The sequence below is a fragment of the Artibeus jamaicensis genome, unplaced genomic scaffold, assembly GCF_021234435.1.
Source record: "Artibeus jamaicensis isolate MK-2021 breed Jamaican fruit bat unplaced genomic scaffold, CSHL_Jam_final contig_685, whole genome shotgun sequence".
In the NCBI taxonomy this organism is placed as follows: domain Eukaryota; kingdom Metazoa; phylum Chordata; class Mammalia; order Chiroptera; family Phyllostomidae; genus Artibeus; species Artibeus jamaicensis.
Genome location: NW_026521924.1, coordinates 33,692,196 through 33,714,817, shown reverse-complemented (window position 1 = coordinate 33,714,817; position 22,622 = coordinate 33,692,196). Strand labels below are relative to the sequence as shown.

Here is a 22,622-nt window from a genome sequence, read left to right as displayed (position 1 = left end):
AATAAACATTAGCATTTATCTAGCAGCAAAAACTATTATCCCCCCGCCCCCTCACTGTTTCATTCAACTGACATCTTTTAATCAAAGCGATCCATATTGTGGCCGCATTCCAAGGTATCATAATTGCAAATATTTATGGCAAGTTAGATAATAGCTATATTTTGGTTGCTAGCATTTTCTTCCTTTCCTCTGCAGAGCGGATGCTGGCATTTTCTAATGAATTAGTTCCATTAAGGGAAAAATCCGAAGTAATTATATTAATCGAGACAAGCTCTCACCCACCTCCACCGGTTTCACTTGTAACTAGCGCGCGCGGCTGTGTGTGCGCATTTGAGTCATCTCAATTTTTCAAAATACCTCTGTAATGAAAATAAATTAAAATGAAAGCGTATTTGTCAGTGGTGTAGATAAGGACTCTCCTCCGAGGGAGGCCCGGGTCCTTCCACGTGCGGGGGTGGCCTCCTGTGCCAGAACTAATGTTCTTGGAGGCTGAGCCCGGGCCCGGCCCGTGGGACCTGGATGAGGAGGAGGGTTCGGGGTCTGGCTGGAGATCCCCCGCCCCAGCCTCTCTAACCTGCCGCCCCGCGGATTCTCCTGGTTGAGGTCTGCTCTTACCGGCTCCCTCTGATGATTTCCCAGAGAAAGGCAACCTGCCTGATTCGGGAGCTGAGACCAGCGGCCCAACACACCGAGGTCTTGCTCCCAAACCCCCCAACTAGCTCCCCGGAAGCACAGGGAAGATTATAGGCAGTGGGAAAAGGGGAAATGAATTTCTTCACTGTCTGAAACGTGTCGTGCCAAAAAACAAAAGGTGCCCGAAGGAAAGTCCAGATTCCAGCGACTTTGTAATAACCACACAAAGGCGCACCCAGGCCTGCAAGGGGGGGCTCGCTCACCGCAGCCCGCAGTCCCCTCTGAGCAGCTCTGAGATCGAAACCCTGTCTCAGTGAGTGACTCGGGGCCTGCCGCAGGCTTCGCAGAAGCGGCCTCCGTTCCGAACCAGAGGTTCTAAAAAGACACCCAATTTCATCTGCTCCAGGCTTTTTCCTCCTCTGCAAAACAGAGACACGTCCCCTTGGCCCCAGCGACCTTGAGGATGAAGTCCAATGAGGGAATGTTCTGGAAATGCACGGTGTAGGGAGGGTGTAGCAACAGCAACTTTCCCCTAAAGGTGCTAGCACGGCCTCCTGCAAATAGAACTGGGGCGCAGGTCCTCATGTCCCGTGGGACACACGGAGGCCCCGCGGGCCTGGTTAGCTCCGCGTTCTGTACACTGGAGACCCCACTGCTCTCCGGGGAAGAAATCCAACCCCGTGTCAGCAAGAGCCACAGGGCCCAGGCTTCCTGAAGGTGGGACTCTTCAGCGGCGACTTCTATTCTTTCCATAATTTTACTTGGCTCCTTCATTCCTCCTGAGCTCCATGGGAAGGGGCAGGGAGGCCGGCTGCTCTGGGACTGAGGTGACCTGCCACCGCTAGCACAGGAAGCAGGGCCTCAGATGTCCATGTCCTTCGCGTGTTCAAGGTGACTTTGCAGCCTAGGTCCCTTTTCTCTCCTTCTTTTTTTTCTTATAAACCGAGGATGTCATGAACACGCCAGAGCCGAACATTTGTCAATGGGCCAGTTCTCCAGAGAAGGAACCGAAAATGGCAAACGGCATGATGCGTTGGCGTGGATTGTGAGTTTGCAAATCAGAGATTAGTGTGTGAAAAAAAATATAGGCACCATTGGAAAAACAAGGAGCTACTTCCATGTGGTCCATGCGCCACACACACACACACACACACACACACACAGCTCGTTGTCAAATTAATTTGAAAGGCCATTTAGCCCTGAGCTATCACTGCATTCAGTCCTCTCGGCCCCTGCGCCCAGCACCAGTATCTCCCGACAGCAGTTCTCTGCCTGGGGTCGGTTTGACAGCCTTCAGGTTTCCGCCCATCACTGGAAGCCCCTCGTCCCACTCACCCCCACCCCCTTCGGTTCTGGAGGTATAAGCCATCTCTTGAGGCACACACTGTCCACTGGTAAAAATCAATTTTGATTTTATCAGTATTTATTACTGCTGGTGCCAGCAGTTTAGACAGATTAAAGAGGGAAAACATGCAAACTAGGAGAGAAAAAAATTAAAGATGGGCCTTCGTGCCTATAATTAATATAGCCTGCTCTCTTGAAGGGGCGTTTTGCATTGTGCCGAGGGAACTTAAATTGTCCATTTAAAAATGCAGTCAAATAAATATGTAAGGGACTCTGTTCCCGTGTACGTCTCTTAGTGCTCACGAGCTAGGCGGTGGGCGTTCCTAAAAGAAGGGCGCTGTGCTCAGGTGTGCAGCAGAACCAGCAGCAACCCCGCCCCTGGGCCTGCGGCCGCCCAGCTCAGCTCTGGGCCAGGCCCTGCCCAGCGCCGGCCTTGTTCTAAGCTGGTTCATTCATTCCAAGGATCTCTCACCCTCTTGGGGGAGAACAGACCATGTGAGAGGACCACATGTACCCCTCTTTGCCTTACTCTTTTTTGCCTCCTTCCAGAAAAGACCCTCAAAATGTGTGGGCTTCGCTGGGGTCAAGCCCTTGAGTGTTTCGGCACTTTGAGTCGTCCCCGAACCTCAGCAGAGCTGGCTCCTCACGCATCCTCTTCTGACACACTCTTGACTCCCCAGGACGACCCAGGGAAGAGCCCGAGCCACCCCCGGGGGCCCCCACCACTACCCTCCCCGGGGAGCCCCCTCATCCCGCTCGGCCAAAATGCCCCACAAGCGAACGTGTTCCCCAAGTTGGAACCTCTAACGGGGACACAGACTCTACAGGATGTTGAGTTAAAAAGAAGAGACAACTTTGGATTTTCAATGTCAATGTCTGGCTGCAAACAATGCCCACATCCGCCTGCTCCCGGGTGTCTGTAAAATGCTGAGTCTCATTCAAAATGCAAAGCCCAGGAGGTCCCCCAGGCACTGTAAGGACAGTGGAGCAAGGGAGGCGCCGGCCTCGGGCCAGCCCTGCTGGCTGTCGTGAATGAAGCTTTATCGGAACACACAGGCGTGTCCTTTCACACCCAGCCTGCGGAGCCCTGCCTGGGGGAACCAGGACCTCCCTCCCTGTCCAGGACGAGCACGGCCCTCCCTCCCTTCAGTCCACTCCTTCCAAGGCCAGAAGCTCCTGGAGGCTACGTAAACATCACTCACCGCAGCTCCCATACTTGGGCAAATTCTAGTCCGCTCACAGAAAATTGATGTCAGAAGGCACATGCCTCACCGCGTGGTCCCTTTGTTCCCTGGGTCCATGTGGAAAAAACACTGGAGGCCCATGTGTGCCTGGGCAGCCTGCCCTGTCTGCCAGCTGAGTGCAGTCTGAGGGAGATGTGGGGGGAGGGGAGGGGTTGCGGCCAAGAACTTGGGACAGAGTGAGCCCCTCATTGAGAAGACAGGAAGCTACCGGCTAAATAGCCAGCGATCCCCCCCCCCAGCCCCTCTCGAGGTCCCGGGACCATGGGGACCAAAACCTCAGGCCCCCTTGCCCGCCCCCCACCCCCACCAGACTCAGGAAAGTGACTCAGGGTGTGTGACTTCTAAGAACGCTCTTCCTGGTGTTGAGTTTGTCTTTTGAAACCCACTCGCCCGCTGCAGCCATGCTCAGCACCCCCCCCACCGGTCTCTTCTGCACGACTCCTTAACCCAGAGGGAAGGCTCTTTCCACTGAGGGCCCAGTGAGGGCAGGACAAGGGTGACCGGCTGCTTAAGATGTTCAGCAGTTTTGTTTTACTGTTTAAGCTACTCCCTCCCAAGTGTGTGTGTGTGTGTACATGTGTGTATATATACACATACACACAGGGACAGACCTTGTATGTTGGCTTAGATTTAATAATTACATATGTATATATAAATAATTAAACATACAAGGTCTGTTCAGAAAAAGTCCAGCCACAGTTGATACGAGAACGGTTCACACAGCATCCACGTAACCTGCTGGCCAAGGAGAGTGGACTGGAGTGCACACGTGTGAACAATAACGACTTCACTGCACTAGTCAGCGGGGGCGGTAGACGCTGTTGAATGAGCGTGTGCACTGTGTGGCCGCCACATTAAAAATGACTGAGCAAGAAGAGCAACAAACCTGCATCGGATTCTGCGTTAAGCTTGAACATTCCTCTGTGGAAACTGTTCGAATGATTCAGAAGGGCAACTATGGGCAACTGGGGATGGGCGGCTTCATCTCAACAACACACCCACTCGTGCATCACGTCTCGTGCAGAGTTTTCTGGTCAAACATCAAATCACCCAGGTGACTCAGTCCCCCCCACAGCCCAGATTCGGCACCCTGCGACTTCTGGCTTTTCACAAAACTACAATCACTTTTGAAAGGGAAGAGATTTCAGACCATCAGTGAGATTCAGGAAAATACGACGGGGCAGCTGATGGTCAGTGGGAGGACAGTGTGAGGTCCCCAGGTGCCTACTTTGAAGGAGACGGAGGCATCACTGTCCTACGTACAATGTTTCTTGTACCTTCTTCAGTAAGTGTCTCTACTGTGCGTATTGCCTGCCTGGATACCTTCTGGACAGACCTGATATATTTTCTCGTGAGTAGGACGCACTTTAAAATCAATCTTCTAATAACAAAACAATGACAACGATAAAAGTAATAAATCCTCCCAAGCAACAAACGTGACAACAAGTGGATTCTTAATTTGGGGGCTTTATTTCATTTTTTTCTTTTTAAGATGCTACACAAACAGAAGTGGAGTGGTCTTTCGCGGCATGACCTCACAGCCAAACTCTCCGTCACCGCATGACGGGCAGACAGACGACCGGAAGGGCCCCTCGCTCGCCCCTCTGCACCCGGACACGGGCCCCTTCTCCTGACCCTTGCTGCCCCAGCACCCCAGCGGCTCCCCGGTCCCGGTCCCCAGCTCGGGCCGCAGGAGTGGAGTCCCGGCCAGGCTGCTGCGCAGCGTGCCGCAGTGGTGAGCGTGGGCAGTGGGCTGAGTGACAGAGGATGCGGGAGCCCGGCTGCCCCTCCCCATGCGAGGGGGCAACACAGAGCTGACTGTCACTGCTGCGAACCTCCCTCCCTGCGACAGCTGTTAATTGGTTATACAGAGAAATACTTCCTGGCCTGTTCCCCAGCCTTCCAACGGACCACATGCCCATCTACACGCATGCAGAGCCCAGAGCCTCCAGAAGCAGGAGTCCCGGCCCCCTCGCAACAGTGCTGGCCACAGCCACCAGCCTCGAGTAGCGCAGCTGGTCTTAGGCTACAGCATTCATTATAGTCTTGTGACAATAAGAAAACATGAGATGAAATACATTAAATAAGTTAAATGTGCATTGAATGTCTCTGAACAGAGCTCAATCCCACTACAGAACCAACGGAATTTGGCTTGGTCCCCTTAAGAGAGCGAAGCACTGACCTCCCTCCCGGAAGTGCTGGGCCGGCCCGTCCCACCCCCCCAGGCCCGTCCCCACTGGGGCCCGTCCCGCCCAACACATGTCTTCTCAGCCCAACACATGTCTTCTGACTCCCAACACCAGTCCCCAGGAACGAACGGATGGCCTGGGTGGCACATGGACAAGCGGCCTGGGGAGAGTGAGCGAGCGGCGTGGGGCGGCTGTGAAGGGGACGGCACTGCCACCATGCTGGGCCCCGGCTCCCCGTGGGGGCCAGCACCACCGGGCAAGGAAGTGTCGTGTTTTCAGAGAGGTGACCCAGCAATGCAGACCAAGGCTACAAACGTTTACAATGACATTTACAAGACGCCATTATTGTCGTTTAATCAGGGTTTCCCTTGTCATTAACAAAGATCATTCTTTTCCCCAATCACGTACTATACATTTTTAAACTTTCTAAAAGGTCGTTATATTATGTTACATTTGTGTGTGTGCGCACTCGCAGGAAGGGGTCATTTAAAGGCAAGACCTGTGAGATGTCGTCATACATTAATTTCTTTTTATACACGGTTATAGTAAATTTGAATCCCACGACGTGGCGGGCCCACCGACCACCCTCGCCTGCCGCCTCTACAAGGCGATCTTCCCGACGATGACCCCGACGATGAAGAACAAGACCACCAGCGCGAGCAGCCGGGTGCTGACGCCCTCCTCCTTCCCCGGTGCGGCGAGCACGGGCCCTGGGCTGTTGCTCTGCACCGTCTTCCTCTTCCGAAGTCCATCTTCTTCCTACGGGAGCGAAGGCACATGTGAAGACAACCCACCCACCGGAAGCAGGAGGCATACGCACGGCCGAGCACAGGGGGTTCACACCCAGACTCGGACCCCGTGGTGTGGACCACCCTCCCCACGGGGAAGCCTGTGCAGGGACTGGCTGGAGGCCACTACAAAATACCGCCCCTCTTTGCTTCCATCCCCCCGCACGCTGCGGCCAGTCACCTTTCCACAACCCGAGTCGAAGCAGGGCACTCCTATAGAAAAGGGCTCTAAAGAGGGTCCAGACGGGGCCCGCCGACCTTTGTGGCCACGTCCCAGCTATTCCTCTTCCCCTACAGCTCCAACACCCTGCCCTTCCTTCCTCTACAAACAGGCATCCCGCATCAAGTCACTGATCTGAAATGACAGGCGTCTCTCAAGGCGCAAATATAAAAATCACTAGAAACTTCCAAGGAGGGACCTGAAAGCTCTCCGATGGAAAGCTGTGTGCGCAGTGGGTATCTGATGAGTTCCACAGAGACTGTTGGATTTTCACTCTTCATATAACGTGACTTCTAGAATGTTAAAATGTAACTAAACTTGATACATGCATCTCAAACATTTGCTACGCGCTGCATGGGTTTCCCAAAGAGGCAGCGTGATTCTCCCTGCACATAAAGACACTGGCACGTCTGCCCTGGCTCCACAGGTGTGCGAGGAGCGGGGATGGATGCCTTCCTGCCCCTGCGCCCCGGCCCCTCCCTCCTGTGCAGCACTCGCCCCCCCGGCTCCCGGGCCCCCCACTCCTCCTGGGGCCCACACACCAGCTGGGCTCTTTCTTTTTTCCCTTCTGTTCCTTTACGTCTACCAGTAGGTGCCTGCAGGTCCTGGAGATGACCGGCAGCCAGCCCACCAGGGGGACTCTCCAGCCCTGGGTGGCCCCGCTCCTGGCCTCGGCTGCCGGTCTAAGGCAGTGCCTGGGCTGTGCCCCCGGTCCCACCACTATCAGGGAGCCCCTGCAAGGCAGCACTGCGCCTGTCTGTGCCCGTAGTGCTGGGCACATGGCAGAGACTCAGGAAATGTGTTGAACAAATAAAAGAATGAAAAACACAAAACAGAAAATCAGTGTTTGGCAGGAGAAAGAATCTTCTAATGTCAAGAATAGTCTGGTGGTATTTTAAAGGTTCCTGCTTGTGGGCACAGCCAGTATCACTGCCCGGTGATAAATGACCAGTGTTATCCCAGTAACTTCAAAAAAAGAAATGGGCGCAGCAAAATACAGCGTTGATTTTATTGGGTTTATACAGAAGCTATTTCTACCTATTCATCACTTTACACAGCACAGAACTGTTTCTGAAGAGAAATAGACTCAAGAAGAGGCTTTAGGCATATCTTAGGTTTTTAGCCAAAAAGTCAAGTGTCAGCACAGTAACTTCCCCACTGACAGCTGTTACTGAATGCAAGGATGAAGACTTCTGCAGAGAAGAGCTTGGAGCCACTTCCCAGGCCCGTGGGCTTCGTGCCGACCACGGGGTCAGAGGGAGGGAAGGGCCGGCCAACTGAGTGGGTGTGTGCCAAGAACCTGGGGCTGCGGGCTGAAGAGCGAGACCTCGTGCACTGTTCCATGCATGGGAGGCGTGACAGGGTGGGGTGGGGGGGAATAGGCCAGTGTCAAAATTGAAGCTGCAACAAAGTCCCTATGGTCTGAGATCAGAGAACAGAAACACTCTCTTCAAGACCAAGTTTAAAACACACACTTTGAAAGCTGAAGGAGCCGTAGAGGCATCTGGTGAACGGTGGTCCAGAGACTCTGTGACTGACCGACTGCAGGCCAATTCAAGTCTCACCAGCCATTTCCACAACTGCACAGGCCTCCTGGGCCCAGCGCCCCCCGCCTCCTGCCCCCCCCCCCCATGCACCCTGACCCTGCTCCTTCCCCATCTCTGCCTGGCTGATCTGACAACTTCCCACCTCCAAGCCCGACAGTGGGGCCATAGTTTGACGAGGGCTTTTGCTCAGGGCTACTAGAATCTTCAAAAGTAGAACTGTACCTGTGTTAAGGTGGAACAGAGGTCAACCCCCTTCAAAACGAAATCTCACCCAGTGGGGATGGATGGAGGGGGGTTTGAAAATGTGAATCCCAATAACTCTTACAGTTTTAATTTTGGTCTCATATCTTACTTTCAACTTATATAAATGGAGGGTGGGAAGGTTTTTTTGTATTTTTTTTTTTAAACAAGAGGATAAGAGTTTAAATAGCTGAGAAACTTCAGGTTCTTGATGGAGGGGGGAGAAGGTGTTCCAGGACCCTTTGAGAACCAAATGAAAGCTATGAAATTTCTTCCTGGGGAAAAAAATGTGCAAACATAAACAACTCTACAAATTCAGGGGTTCATCAACTTCCCTATCCCAGGTCCTTTTTTTTTTAAAGATTTTATTTATTTATTTATTTATTTTGACAGAGGGGAAAAGAGGGAGAGAAACATCGATGTGTGGGTGCCTCTCATGTGCTCCCTATTGTGGCACTTGGCCCACAACCCAGGCACGTGCCCTGGGAACCAAACAGGAGACCCTTTGGTTTGCAGGCCAGCGTTCAGTCCACTGAGCCACACCAGCCAGGGCCTTACCCCGGATCTTAGTGAGGAAGCCCCATTCTCTGCACACTATCAGAGGAGAAGTGCCATTACCTTGACTTGTCTGTTCTCTTCCCGTAGCCTCTGTACTTCACCTTGCAGCCTCTTACACTCGTCCATCAGCTTCTTGACTTCAGTGTCATCCAAAGAGGAGCTCAGAGATTTAGACACCACTGGTGTTTCTGTCTTTGGTGCAGTTGTGGATATAATTTTGTTTATTTCTACATCATGCTGTTCAGAAACAAACGAAAGCCCGGGTGTCACCAGCTATGCACTGAAGGACTTCTGACGCACAGTAAAGCAGCTCTCAGCAAACAGCTACGGCTGTGTTTCACCAGCACTGGACCATGCCGCACCTACTTTTAAAACGGGTCCCTTTACCTAGCATCTTAATCACCGAAAGCAGCTGAGCCCCAGAACTTATGGACCAGACACAAGCGAAGTCCGGCTGAGTCCGGCACTTCGAAGACAGAGCCCCGGGCTCTGTGCACTGTGCCCGCGGGTTCCTGCCGCACAGAAATCAGCATATGGTGATCGTGCAGGTGCAGGGGTTGTTAGCCACAGACTGTGGTCACCGTGAGACGTGAACATCCCAGGACCAGCTGGGCAGGGGTGCGAGGCCAGAGAGGGCCCGGAGGGTGGTTTACTGTGTGCACACTGTGCCGGGAGGCTGGGGTGTGGGGCGGGGGCGGTGCCGCAGGGTTTTGGTCTGAGGAAGCACATGCGCCCCCCTGCTTCCCACGTTAGGGCACCGTTCGGAGACTGACTAGGGATGCAGGTGTCAGGAAGGTGGGGAAGGGTGGGTGTGGAGGCTCAGGTGTGCCGGGGGGAATAAAGTAACTGAGAACCACTCGCCTAGCGCCACCCTTTAATTTCCAAGTGGCGACTGGGAGTGTGAGGTCCCATCTGCAACACTAACACCACAGAGCAAGGACCAGAACAAGGGTCCCACAGCTTCCAAAGCCACCCTTCACACAGCACACTGCCCGACGCGGAGGCCCAGCGTAACGAAGCGTGCTGACGCCTGGGCCGGCAGCGCTCCAGGAAGTCTTCGGGGGTAACACTCGCAGATGGTCTCAGAGCATTTTCACCGCCCAAGGCCAGCCGGCCAGGAACAGCCAAGAGCACCTGATACTCTGCCAAGACTTCCAATTGTGTTTTTAATGCAACTGAGGTTTCCTCTGACAGGTCTGAGGGCTCCACACCAGCACTTCGGTACTGTCTCCAGTGGGTCGCCCCTCAGTTTCACATGAAGAGAGAAGGGAGGCGCGGCCCAGAGGAAGCTACTCCAGCGACTCCCCCTCCGCAGCCCAGGAGACTCTCAATGGGGGCAGCTGCCAGTCCCTGGTGGGTAGAAGCCAGGCGTCCGACAAGGCCCAGGCCAGCCCCACAGCAGAGTGTGGAGCCCTGGGGTCACAGCCTATGGCTAAGAAACCCACCCCAGAAGGCAGTCTGCCGGGGAGGGAGAGGTGCGGAGGGGCCAAGCAGGCAGGACCCTGCACAACAGCAACCCTCCAAGTTTGCTGCCTGCTCATCAGCCTCACGACAAGCAGCCGATTACTGCCCGTCTGAGTCCAACCCGGGTTAACAGTGACTGGTAGCTCTTCTGGGCTTTGTAACATTTCAACAGCCAACAGGCTTGCGCTTTGCAAGGGGAAAAACTGTTTCAATTAGTTGTCTTTCTGTAAGTCTTTCAAAGGCTGATTTCATGCGGGCCCACTTATCTGTTGACTTCAGCTCTTTTCCCCTTCGTACATCAGAAAGAGGAAAATAATTTGCCAACTTAAATCTTGGTTTTGCAGGAGATGGTATGCAAATAAGTATCAGCTTGCAACATTCAATTACTGTTAACTGTAAACATACTTACTGGTTTATCGTTTTCTGCTGGCAATTCAAACACACATCTAAGTTTTGAATCCATAAGGTCTTCCGGTTTTGCCTCCTTCCACTAAAACAATTTAAATTTAATAATCAGGATATTATAAAGCTACTGGAAGAATAATTTTCTTCCTATAACTGACAATTTCAGAAAAATACTCTTAATGAGAAAGTCCTGACGTATGTCAAATGAAGAACCAAGTCTGCTGAGATTTCAGTACGTCTGACTTGACAGGATTAAACATGCTCGCTTTCCTGAGTATTCAGTAAACACCACGGACCCCAGCCAGCGCCCCTCCCGCTGCCTGTCCGAGGGCAGATGTGGGACAGAGGGGCCCACTGCGGGCACTGGGAGGGCCGGTGCCCACCGACTCTGCAGAAGGGGACGGACCTGCTCCACGGCCCCGCCCTGCCCAGAGCAGGCACACCCCAGCTGGGAGTGGTTCCGGAACCACGCGGCTCTCGCCCAGCACAGCGGTCAGCCAGCACGCGCCTCTTCTCGGCCCACGCCTGCTGTGTTCTGTCCATGCGGACAGCTTCCCCTCCCCTAGAAGTGCACGGTGGGACTTTGGGTGTTCCAAACACTGCAGAAGGGACAGCTCCCCCACCGCGCCCCAGGGCCATGCAGGAGGCAGCCAGGGCAACGCAGGCACCAGGAACCAAAATGGGAAATGAGCACGTGAATGACAGGGCTGCCCAAGAAGCCCCGGCCGACCCCCCTGCGGGACAGCCTGCCACTCAAACAACATGGAGAGTGTTTGGGATGTGGGGCAAGTCCAAGGGGCAGTCAGTGAGGACGCCCCAACTGCAAACACGCTTCCAACTCTGTGCCTGTGCGCACATGTGTCAGAGTGTCAGGCAGGGACTGCACCCGGATGCTGGAGCCACCGGGAGAAAGACTGCAGGCCGGTGGGACGCTCATAGGCCTCTGACATGCTCAGAGCATCACCTGTTCCCTAGGAAGAGCCACCAGGGCAAAGGTGCTCTGACACTGGAGAGAGCTGGCCGCTCCCGTCTTAGCCGAGCAGCTCAGTGCGGTGTCACAGAGAGGGTCCATCAGCTCTGAGTACCTCCTGGTATGATGCACACACACCACCACCTAGCAACTATTTAATCCGAGTTTCATCCCGGGAAAGCAGCTGCACAGACCCAGAATGTGGGGCGTCCGCCAGCCCCTGGCCTGGAGGCTAAGACTTTCAAAGCCGCGAAAGGCAGACCAGGCTGGGGCTGCTCTGCCGGAACAAGAGCCACAGGCCACCTGGGGACCGGGCAAAATGCTGTGGTGTGCATTCCTCTCTGAGACCGCACCCCGGACAGGCACTTCCAGGGCTCTGCCTGCCTGTGCAGGGACTGGCGTCGCCCTGCAGCAGGCAGTGGGGGAGTGCGCGTCCCTCACTCAGTGACAGGAACGGAGCGTGCGTGGCAGCATGGCAGACGGGGAGTCTCAGGAAAGGTGATACGAGTGGTTACTTTGCCATTTTTCTGTATATCAGAAGAAGATGCATTTGTATATTTAAAATAAGGAAGAAGCACAAGGCTTCCCTTGGTCAACAGTGGTTAGGGTAAGGATAAACAAACACTGGGACCTTTTCATTGTGGCATCTCCAAACACCTCACACTGTGCACTTTGCACGGACGTCTCCTAAACTGCTGTCACAGCGAGCACACGGGAGTGAGCGTCCCCCCCTGCGGACACCGCCGGCCACCTTGCACAGAGTGCCTCTACAGAGCCCACGCCCCAGCTGGCCGGGCCCCAAAGAGGAGCAGCAGCTGCCCCGGGCCACGGAGTCAGCAGACCTCCGTGCCCGGACCCCAAGCCCGCACTCTGCACCGAGAGCCCCGCGGCACCAGCCCACAGGGTGCGTCCCGTGCGCCCTGCAGCTCCTCCACGGCCCAGACCCATATGGAAGGGCGCCTGTGCTCTAGGATGTGAAGGGGAAGGGTGAGCGCCTCGGCGACGCCCCCATGACAAGGAAGAGGGCGCCCGCCCTCTCAGACCCCCACTGGGGGCACATCCTGGGGGGCGTGTCCTTCGGGCACTGCCCGGCCGGTCCACACCGTGCAAACAGCCGCCTCCTCCCAGAGGAGCGGAGAGGGTTGCGTGCTGACACAGGACACAAGGGACTGAGCGCACATGGTCCTTGGTAGCAACTCTCGGAGGGTGAGTGTGAGTCCCAGCCCACCTGAGTCCCACCCTCCTCCATGACGCAGGGCCCCTGGCGTGGGCTGGGGAGCACACGGCAGCCCCGCCCAGGCAGCCCCGCCCTCCTCTCCCCAAGGGCAGGGCCCGACCACTCGCCCAGGGGAATGCCTCCTCCCTCACTCAACCTGCATCGCTTAGGCTGACCCTGGAATTCCGCTACACTCCTTCCTCCAGAAAAATCAGTAATAGAATACTGTTTACTTATTTCATGAAAATGAAGTCATCTTATTTTTAACAGAATTAAACATGTATTTAAGTGGGAAAAAAATGAAGAAATCTAAAGAAAAAAAAAAAAAAGAATCATGCTTACCAGAACCAAGCAAAATATGTAAGTAAGTAAGTAAGTAAATAAATACAGGAAGGGAGGGAGGGAGGGAGGGACAGCCTGAGGACATAAGTGTGAACCCTCCCCCCTCCGGACTCTGGTACCAGGTGGCCCCCTCTTCTGTGGGGCCCAGGGTGGGGAAAGGGAGAGGAGCCGCAAACCATTCAAGACGGGACCCATCAGAACGAGGGAGTGCTGGGGAAACTGAGGCAGAAAAGTCAGAAAAGAATAGTATTCTGGAGAGTTACATAAAACGTTAAAATCAGAGTTTTAGAAAAACCAGAAGACAGTCAAAGTGCAACCCCCACCCCTGGAACCCCCCCAAGGCAGTTCCGACACACTGGAAGTACATGCACCCACAATTCCGCACCTAACAGTGGCCGCGGAGAAAAAAAGAAGCGTTCCGTACTTACTACTGCTTCCATATCAGAAGTGTCAGTTGGCGCAAACATAGACTGAACCATAAACTTGTGTTTACTTTTCTCATTGGGGTCATAATCGAAAGGCTGTAACATCACTGAGAAAGAAAATAGTTCATTAGGAGGGTCAGACTTGGTTAGCAGCAGCCAGTCGTCAATACCTGCACGTTGGCTATAAAGCGATTACCCAGTTCTCGGTGCCCCTCGGTGCCCCAGGGGAGTGAGCGGGCACAAGGACCAGCATCTCCCCACGCTCAGGTCTCAAGCCCAAGGCCCTGCCCAGCTACGTGACTTGCCTGAGGTCGAAAGCAGGAGGTGGTGGAACCGGGACCCAGGGGCCCTGAATCCCAGTCACCGACCACACAGCTGACAGCGTCTCCTACAGCCCTCAGGAGGAGGTGAGCCAAGTTGGCAACGCCACAGGCTGGCTTTGCTCAAGAAAACAGGCCCAAGCACAATATCTGTACCAGACTGATCCGAGGCGTATGAGGAACTGTGTTTGCTCCTCTGTCCCACTTCCCAGAGCAAGGCCATCAAGGTCATCGCTGAAATGTCATTCTGCCCGTACCTGCTGCTAGCACTTTCACAAGCAGCACACTCATGCTCACGCCCCTTTTCCCCTGCTGCACCCAGAGGGGTCTCACCCAGGGGCTCCCTCGGAGCGCCGAGCCCTGTGCACTGAGGGAGGGCTCTGCTCTGACCAGCTTTATTTAAAGTGACTCCTTGGCACACGCCCCTGTGCTAAGGAGTCACTTTAAATAAAGTCTCTGAAACACAACACTTTCTCACATGGGAAAGGCCCACCGTGGTCCCGCCAGTACCAGGAGTTCACGTGGATGGAGCCTCTCCCACTGTTGGGGACCAGGCTCTGTGCTTCGGGCCTGTCACCTGTGCCAGATGACACAGCTCAAGTACAGAGAGGTCACGCTGTGGAGAAGAGCGCCCTCGAAGCGGATGGTCTGCCTGGAGGGCGAGCTCTGCCCTCCTCCCCCCCCCCCCCAGGGGATTCCACACCCTTTCTCTGGGCACTTGTCAGGGTTCTCTTCCCCTCGAACCCCATGTCAGGGCTTCCCAGGTCCTCCCTCCGAGGCCTCCCAACCAGCCGCACCCTGCAGCAGGTGAAGGCTGTGCCCGAAGGCGGAGCGCACAAACGAAGATGCTGGAGCCCAGGGAAGTGAGCCCACTTGCTCAAGGCCACAACGTCCGGAAGATGAAGAGCCACGTGCAGCCCAGTGCCCCTTCTGCCACGAGGGTCTCTCAACTGGACACGGGCCTCTATCCTGCACCACAGGCTCACACACCTCCCAGAGCCCGTGTGACATGGAACAGAGACAACAAGACCCTCCAGCCCTCTGGGGTGCCAGGGCCCTTTCTATCTCGGGGACACAGAGGGTCTGTTAAACCCCAACGACGCGGTGACGTGGGCACTTCAGTGTGCACAGGCAGCGGGCAGCTCTGCAGCCCACACCCCACGGGGTGCTCTGAGCTACAGGGGGCCATGCCGGGAGACTTCAGGACACAAATCAATAAACACGCAGCCCTTCCAAATCTTGGGGCTTGTATACACGTGGCACCAAGTTCAGCTACCAATAAAAATCACTAAGATAAGGGTGTTCTGCCCGAGTACCCAAGGCCCCAAGTGCGACCATTGCAGAGAGAACAAAGGCCACTTCAAGCAAGGGGGCAGGTGTAGTGGCGCCTCCCCCAGGGAAAGCAGTCCTGGCCGACAGCTCTGGGCCCGGCTGCCCTGAGCTGGCAAGAGCTCTTCTGGACAGACCTGGGACATCGTGGCCCAGCCGCAGGTGAAAACCAAGCACCCTCTGGAAGCTACCTTCCCACAGTGTCCCTCCACCCTCCAGTACGACGAGGAAGTTAACACATGATAACCTCGGGATTCGATGGGTCTTTGTTGGACAGGGTACATCAACTCATTCGGAGCTGGCTCACAGTCTTCAAACCAAGGTCATGACAATATTTGTTTTCTAAAACTTAGAGTGAGCTGGGTTTGAGAATTTCGGATTTTACGTATCTGCGACAACGTCCCACTCCAGCACTTTTGTGGGTGGCAAACAAGCAAGCTCTGTCCCACAGACACGCCACAACCAGCAGGGCGCAGCCTCCGCAGCGGGAACTGCCCCTGCCCTCTGCTCTGGAGAGCGCCCAGGCTGAACCAGGATTACGGGCCCAGTGCCACCGCCCAGAAGATGAAAGTGACAGAAGAGCACCACTGACTTTCAGGAAGCTGGCGCTCCAGCCCGAACCACGCTGGTCTAACATGCAGAGCTGCTAGGCCCGGAGAACCTAAGGCCCCTGCGAGCACAGCCCAGGGGGCTCTGCCCCGCCAGACCGCTGTGCCGGGGGGAGGGGAGGAACCCTCACCAGTGCCCGTCACGCACGAGGCCCCACACAGGCCCGGGCCTACTTCACAGCCTCCCCACCCAGTGCTCCCAACACTGCGCCCAGGCGGCCGTGTCTCATCCTGCGGACAAGCAGGTGAGGGCTCAGAAAGGCTGCTCGGCCTCACTCGGGGCCTACGCCAGTGCCTACGCCAGCGTATCAATGGCCGAGCGGTCAGCTCTCTGCCTGGCTCTGCCCCCAGAGTCAGACCCCCACACCACAGGGTCTCCCAGCATAAGTCACTTGCAGACCCCGAGGGTCTCGCACTGGGAGACCCATGAAGTCAAAACTGTGCTCGTGAAGATACCAAGACGCTATGAGCCTTTTCAACCGTGTTGACACTCAGTGGTGCTGGCACACAAGCGCCGGGTGGAACTGCGAGCGCCTGCCACGCCGGCGTCCTCTTGTCGGGTGTGGCCACTTTCCCTCAGGACAGCCCTGACAACACCTGGTGGCACAGCGGCCCCTGCGCCCACAGAGCTGGGCTGCCGTCTGAGAGGCTCCTGGGCAGCTGCCGGCTGGGGGCCCGGCCGGACGCCGCTGCCTCGCGGACCTAAAAGCCACGTGACTCGGACCTGGGCTCGGGCAGGCGTGTGCTTAGGCACGAATGCGGCGAGTCCCTCTCCTCGAGGAGAACAACTCACAGTCGTTGGGGCCAGTGACAAAGCCCAGGCTGCCAGGCAATCTTGCCACCAAGAGCTTCGCGGCTTCCCAAGTACTTAAAGACTTTTCCAGTGAAGTCAGTGGGAATAGTAACGAATGTGACCTTTTTGTTATATAATGAAGTATGTTGACATCGGAAGACCTGTATAATTCAGCTAACACAGTATTACACAATCCAATCAGAAGTGCAGAGACCAATGCATCTTAGAGAACCAAGTTCAAATAGCTCACAGACGGGGCTTCCGGTTCGACACTGTGCTGAGCTCCGAGGAAGTGCCGCTTGCCCCGTGTGGGTGAAGGCATCCGAGAACAACGTCCGTGATCATCTGGAAAGGCCACCGAAGCGCCCGTCCCCTCTCCGACCGCACACTCGGCGATGTGCGTGGTCCTCCTCCCGCCTGCCGGTCAGAGGGCGCCTCCCACCCACGGGCTGTCTCCCGTGGGCCAGGCATGGATGAGGTTCGCAGAGTGTGTTCAATAGCACCGGTCTCCTCACTACGTTTCTCGGATGGAACTGATTTATTAATGTGATCACAAATGAGTTAATACTTTTTAAATGTCTCCGTTTAGTTTGCAGTACGATAAATATTGACACGACCCACAAACAAAGCCACCCTCGGGTCACCAGCCTTTGTGAGCACAGGCCCTGGGCCGGAGGCCTGAGTGCCGTCAACCCCCGCTGCACCGCTGCCCAGGAAAGCCCTGCAGGCGGGGACCACCCTGGCTCGAGAGCGGGACACCCTGCTCAGGAGAACTGCAGTTGAGAGAGAAAGCAGTTCCACACAGACCCGGCCCTGAGTTCTGGTATGGACCAGGACTCGGTGGCACTGGAAGTGCACATGTCCTTTACGGGGGGTGAGGGGGGACAGCGCTCCTGTGCTATTCTAACCAAACCACCCTGAGGCTGCCTGCCCCACCTCTGCAGAGGGTGCCGAGACCCCTGCAGTGGCGGTCACTACAGTGCATGCCTGAAGCCTCAGGGGTCGTCTGCACTCAGACCTCCGAGTTAAACAGGAATGTAAGTAAGTGGGTAACAGTGGTGACCAATATTCACCACCTCAAGGGAGCACTGGAGACAGCCATGGTGACAGGTTGATATCCCTCTGGCCTTGATCAGCGTGGCTCACCAAGTGAAAGGTCACCCGTTCGATTCCCAATCAGGGCCTGTAGCCTGGGCTGTGGGTTCGGTCCCTATCTGGTCAGGCGCATAGGAGACACAACTGACCAATGTCTCCCCTCCTTTCCCCCTCCCTTCCCCCTCTCCAAAACAAGTGAGTAAAGTCTAAAAACCACATCTATCCCTCTGCAAAGGGGGGCACTTGTGAGATGTGAACAAGGGCATCCATCGTACCAGGGAGGCCGGTGGGAGTGGGAAACCGAGCTGTTGGTACGCCGTCAGGACACTGGGGGGATGGGGGAAGGTGGTGGCCACCCACCAGCTCTCCTTTCCTCTGGGCCCCAGAGGTGGCGAGCAGGAGCGAGGAGGTCCAGTGGCCACACAGACGCCACACGGACCCCCGAACCCCGGCTGGGCCCCAGTGCACGCCGGAAGCCTGTCTGTCTCAGCCACTGTCATCTCGCGTCAGACTCAATGGGCTCTACCCTATTAGCTGGCGCTTTATGAGAACATGACAGAATAAATGCTGTTAATCGTTTGTTCTCTCGGCTCCGTACATGCAAATTGTGACAGAAATTATGTACTTTTTCCATGACAGGCTATAAAAGAGCTTCCCATTAACTTAATTTATTTCACTTGAATACCAGAGACACTGATGATAAAACCCTCTTAAATGAACCATCTATCCTACTTTTAAAATGTATCTGCTGATACCACATGAAAAAGAAGCCTGTTACCAGGAGACAGCCCGGAGACCCGGGCGCCGCTCACCGGTGCTAACACCTCGTGATGTGCCGTCTGCTGCATGGCCCACGGCAAGAGTGGGTCCCAGCAGGAGAGGGCGTGGGGGCCATGGGACGCTGGATCGGAAGAGCGGGTCTTGCTCAGAAGAGAAGAAATGCAAACTGTATCATACTTAACTCTCTCTCTCTGTCTCACACACACATGCTTTGGAGAAATGATGACTTGATTAAATGCAGCATAAAAGTTTCCTATGAGAATCCAAGCAAGTCACGCATCATTTTCATCTACATCACAGTGTTAACAGAGCTAATGAATGAAAGTCTAACAAGCCCCGCAGCTTGCGCTTTATCATTGTCGTTTTATCTCAGAATCTTATCTTCCAAGCGCCCCTCCTTGTTTCACGTGACCAACCTCAGCTCAGGCCCCACAGACACCTAGACTCTCCCGCTCAGATCTTTCTAGTCTCTCTCACAGGCAAGTCACCTCATTCTCGACCCCCGTAAGCCCACAGACGTGTCCCCTCCCGCACAGCCTTGTCACTATGGCGCTCCTCAGACCCAGCCCCCTGCTGGCCCCACAGGTGTGTGCCCAGCGCCGGCTCCACCCCACCCACACCCAGGGGTCCTGCCTTCCCGAAGTCTCCTCTCACCGTGCTGCCCCTACCCGGCATGCTCCCCTCATGGTCCCCTCCTCACATCTCAATAACCTCACCTGTCGGGGTTTCACCCACTACCGACTAGAGCTAGTGCAGCGCTTGCTGGCAGGTCTGGGGTGGGGCCAAGAACATGCAGTGCTAATGCGCCCCCATCGGACGATGCCCTGCGGGTCCAGGAGCCACCTCAGACCCTGGCCCCGTGGCCCCTGCCGGGGGGTCATTTCACAGCCTCCCACACGCTGAGGGACCTTGTTCTACCAGTGGGCCTGGCTCCCCACACTCCTAAGCCCCTCCCCACATGCTTGCCCTTTCCACCCAAGAGCCCGAGACCAGGCAGGGCCTCATGTCTTGACGTCTCCCACCCTGGAGACTCACCTGCAGTTTTTCACTGGTTGAGGGATGAGGACCCTCTTCCCTTCCAACACTCACGCTCCCTACAGAAACCTCCCTGGGGAAGCACCAGGAGAGGACCCAGCTCGGACCCTCGACCACCTGCTTCTCCTCTCCCCTACTGCCCGGGTCCTCGCTGTCCTACCCCGCAGCTTGAGGCACCATTCCCAGTCCTCGGGCCACAGCTGTCCCTTCTCCTCTTTTTCCTGCACTCTGTGTATCAAAGGCTGCTGTCTACCAAGCTGCATCTTTGGTGCACTAATGAAGCCATCGCTCCACTGTTGCAAACTCATCAAAAGCAGCCCAGGGCTTGTGGCCAGACTGAGATGACCTGCGCCAACGCAACCAGGCAGGGCCGCTCCAGCCCAGAGCAAGCGGCTCGGCACTCGCTCGCACGGTGCACCCTCATTGTGAGTGAACCTACCATTTCCTTTAGGGCCCTCAGAACCTTGGGAACATGGCCACTCTCCTGGACCTCTGCCTACTCAGGGACCTATGGAGGGAACCGTGCATCTAGCAGGTAAATAATTAATTTTACCTCTTCAAAAGTAAGTTAACACTGAACTCTGTCTTTGTGTCTTCCCCAGGTCAGTAAAGCCCCCCCAAGAGCGCCGGCCCCTCATGGGCGGACGAGCCCGTCTGTGCAGAGACACACCCTGCATGGGGTGTGCCACATGCAGGCTCCAGTCGGAAGACAAGGCTCGTCCCCTCTTTTTAACATGCATCTCTAAAAACACACGTCCACTCCAAAGCTCCGCACGCCTCCCGCCCAGCATTGCCCCTTTATGATGGACACAGGGCAGCCTCTCCTGGGTCGTCCTCAGGTGCGCACACACGCCCGCTGCCCCCCACCTCAGTGAGGCCTGCACAGCGGGGTCTCAAAACCGAGCCACTGAAATGCAGAGGACGTCTGTGCTGAGGCTGCGGTCCTTCCAGGTCCCTTCTGTCATTTCTGAGCTCTCATTACGTGTCCTGCGTGGGCTCCTGTCCGCTCCCCCACTGTGGCCACCTCTCGCTGCCTCCTCCTTTTCATTCTGCTGTGTGGCGGGTTAAGTGTATAAATATGCAAAGAACTGTAACGAGTGAAAAGAACAGGACTCTGTACGCCCCACAGCTCCGCTGAGTGTCTGCTCCGCAGCCGTGGTGCCGAAGTCCCCTCCGGCTGAAAGTGCGGGGCCCTGCACGCCCCGTGCGCCCTGCTGACCTTCGAGAATGGACTGACTACGTTGACTGTCACACTCAGAAAAAGTGAAGCAGAGTTTTCCTTAAGAAACTTGAATACCACAGCAAACTTTTAAAAAAACCTTTAGAAGTAATAATTAAGCTTATTTTTTGTTGGTAAGTTTCTTTTTTTATAAAACGAGAATTTTTCATGCGGTGAAAAAGATCAGAGATCCCTGTTAAGTGTGAATGACAGTGGCTCTTACCGAGAGTAACAAACTTGGTTCATGAAAACCACTTGTCCAAAGTTTCTCTTATCAGAGCCACCAGTTCCAAAGCGAACGATCAGACAGAGAGAAGGAAGCCGTGGGGATGTGCTCCCGGAGCCCTCTCTCTGCGGGCCACGCGCTTTCACTCTGGTGCGAGCCGCTGAGCGCCGAGGCCGCAGGCCGGCCAGTGCGGAGCCAGAAGAGTTCCACTAACCCCATCGGCAAAACCTCAAAAGGATTAATGACCAACTGCAATACGACCCAAGTTCCATTAACTGACCAGTGTTTCCATTCAAGAAGAGTTGCTGATATTCATTGTCTGTCCTCGGGATTTTAATGGAAGAACTTTATGCCTTAAATGTGATTGAAGTAAGTGCTAAAAAGGGCTATATGTCAGGAATGAATGCTGCTCCTTAATTCTTCAAATTTTAATTTAAAACACAGATTCAGACACTGGAAGACTGTGTGTGCTTGTCTCTAACCATCTGCGATTCCCAGGGTCCACTTAGTAAAGCATGCCTGTACCTAAATACCGATCTCTCCGTGACGCTTCCCAACGCCCCGCCCATGACAGATAGTCTGCATTTCCGATTTGCTGGGCATGCAGGCGGCCGATGAGCATAACTGCACTGTGAATGGAAGTGCACTTGCTACTTTAGTGAAATTAGAATTCAGCGAAGGTTATAAAAATACTAAACTTAATATCATATTACAGGAAGCCTAAGTATTTTTGATGGGCCCATAATTTTACCACTTCACCTGCTGTATCCGCTGGCAAACGTGGTTTGGAATATTAATGGAAAACTCCCTCATTATTAAACTGCAGTATTTAGAAAAAATCCACAACCACTAACAGCTTACCACAAAGACATTTTTGGAAATTATCTACGTTAAAAATATTTTCCCACTAGACAGTTCGGAAAGTAGATTGAATTTTGAAAAGCTAGAACAAATGGGGAGACCCCCCCACTGTTTCAAACAACTCGTTAATTCAGAAAGTTCTCTTTTCCTTGCATTTAAAATCTTGGGGGGAACCCAACGTCTCTTCCTCCGCTCTCCATTTAAGTGCCCCAGTTTTGCTGAGGTCCAGACCTGAGTAACTCAAAACCACCTCTGGGAGATGGTGTGTGTCAGGTGTAAGGGGCCAGAACCACAGCCTTCTGGTCCACCTGCCCAGAGTGGAAGCACCCGCGCCCCTCCCACTGCACAGCCTCACCCTGGGGGGCCTAGAAGGGGCTCCTGGTGGAAGGAGGGGAGATGAGCCCCTGAGCAAAGAACAAGGAAGAGGTCAAATCACTGACCTGAGTGACCAGCTCCAAAATAACAAAGTTTATAAAACAGAGTTGTTGTTGTTTTTAAGAAACCGATTAAGTGATTTGCCATCTTCTAAAGAAAACAGCATGAAAGGCCAGAATCTGGACTTTTGACAAAAAAATAAATGTGAGTTCCACAGTATGTGTCTTTCAAGACACACATCTGACAGCTAGAAGCTCTCACTCGTGCACCACGCCCTCGGCCCCTGCGGTGGCTCCCATGGCTCCAGGGGCATGTTCCACCCTCCACCCCCTCACCGAGAATGAGGAACAGCCTTCCCTAACAGCTGTGCACCCCCCGGGTTTTCAGAAATGGGAG

General features: G+C 54.7%; 1 protein-coding gene across 2 annotated transcripts in view; it reads right to left on the bottom strand.

Annotated features, from left to right (window-relative positions):
* Positions 1-5,738: 5,738 nt before the first annotated feature.
* Positions 5,739-22,622, bottom strand: part of VAPB (VAMP associated protein B and C) — a 51,203-nt gene continuing 34,319 nt past the window's right edge. For both annotated transcript variants that reach the window (XM_053671216.1, XM_053671215.1), the window contains 4 exons: positions 13,589-13,692; positions 10,637-10,717; positions 8,824-9,000; positions 5,739-6,169 (listed from right to left, as the gene is read on the bottom strand). In XM_053671216.1, the coding sequence (XP_053527191.1) occupies positions 6,011-6,169; positions 8,824-9,000; positions 10,637-10,717; positions 13,589-13,692 (521 nt within the window). In that variant the 3' untranslated portion in view covers positions 5,739-6,010. The remainder of the gene's footprint in view (positions 6,170-8,823; positions 9,001-10,636; positions 10,718-13,588; positions 13,693-22,622) is intronic.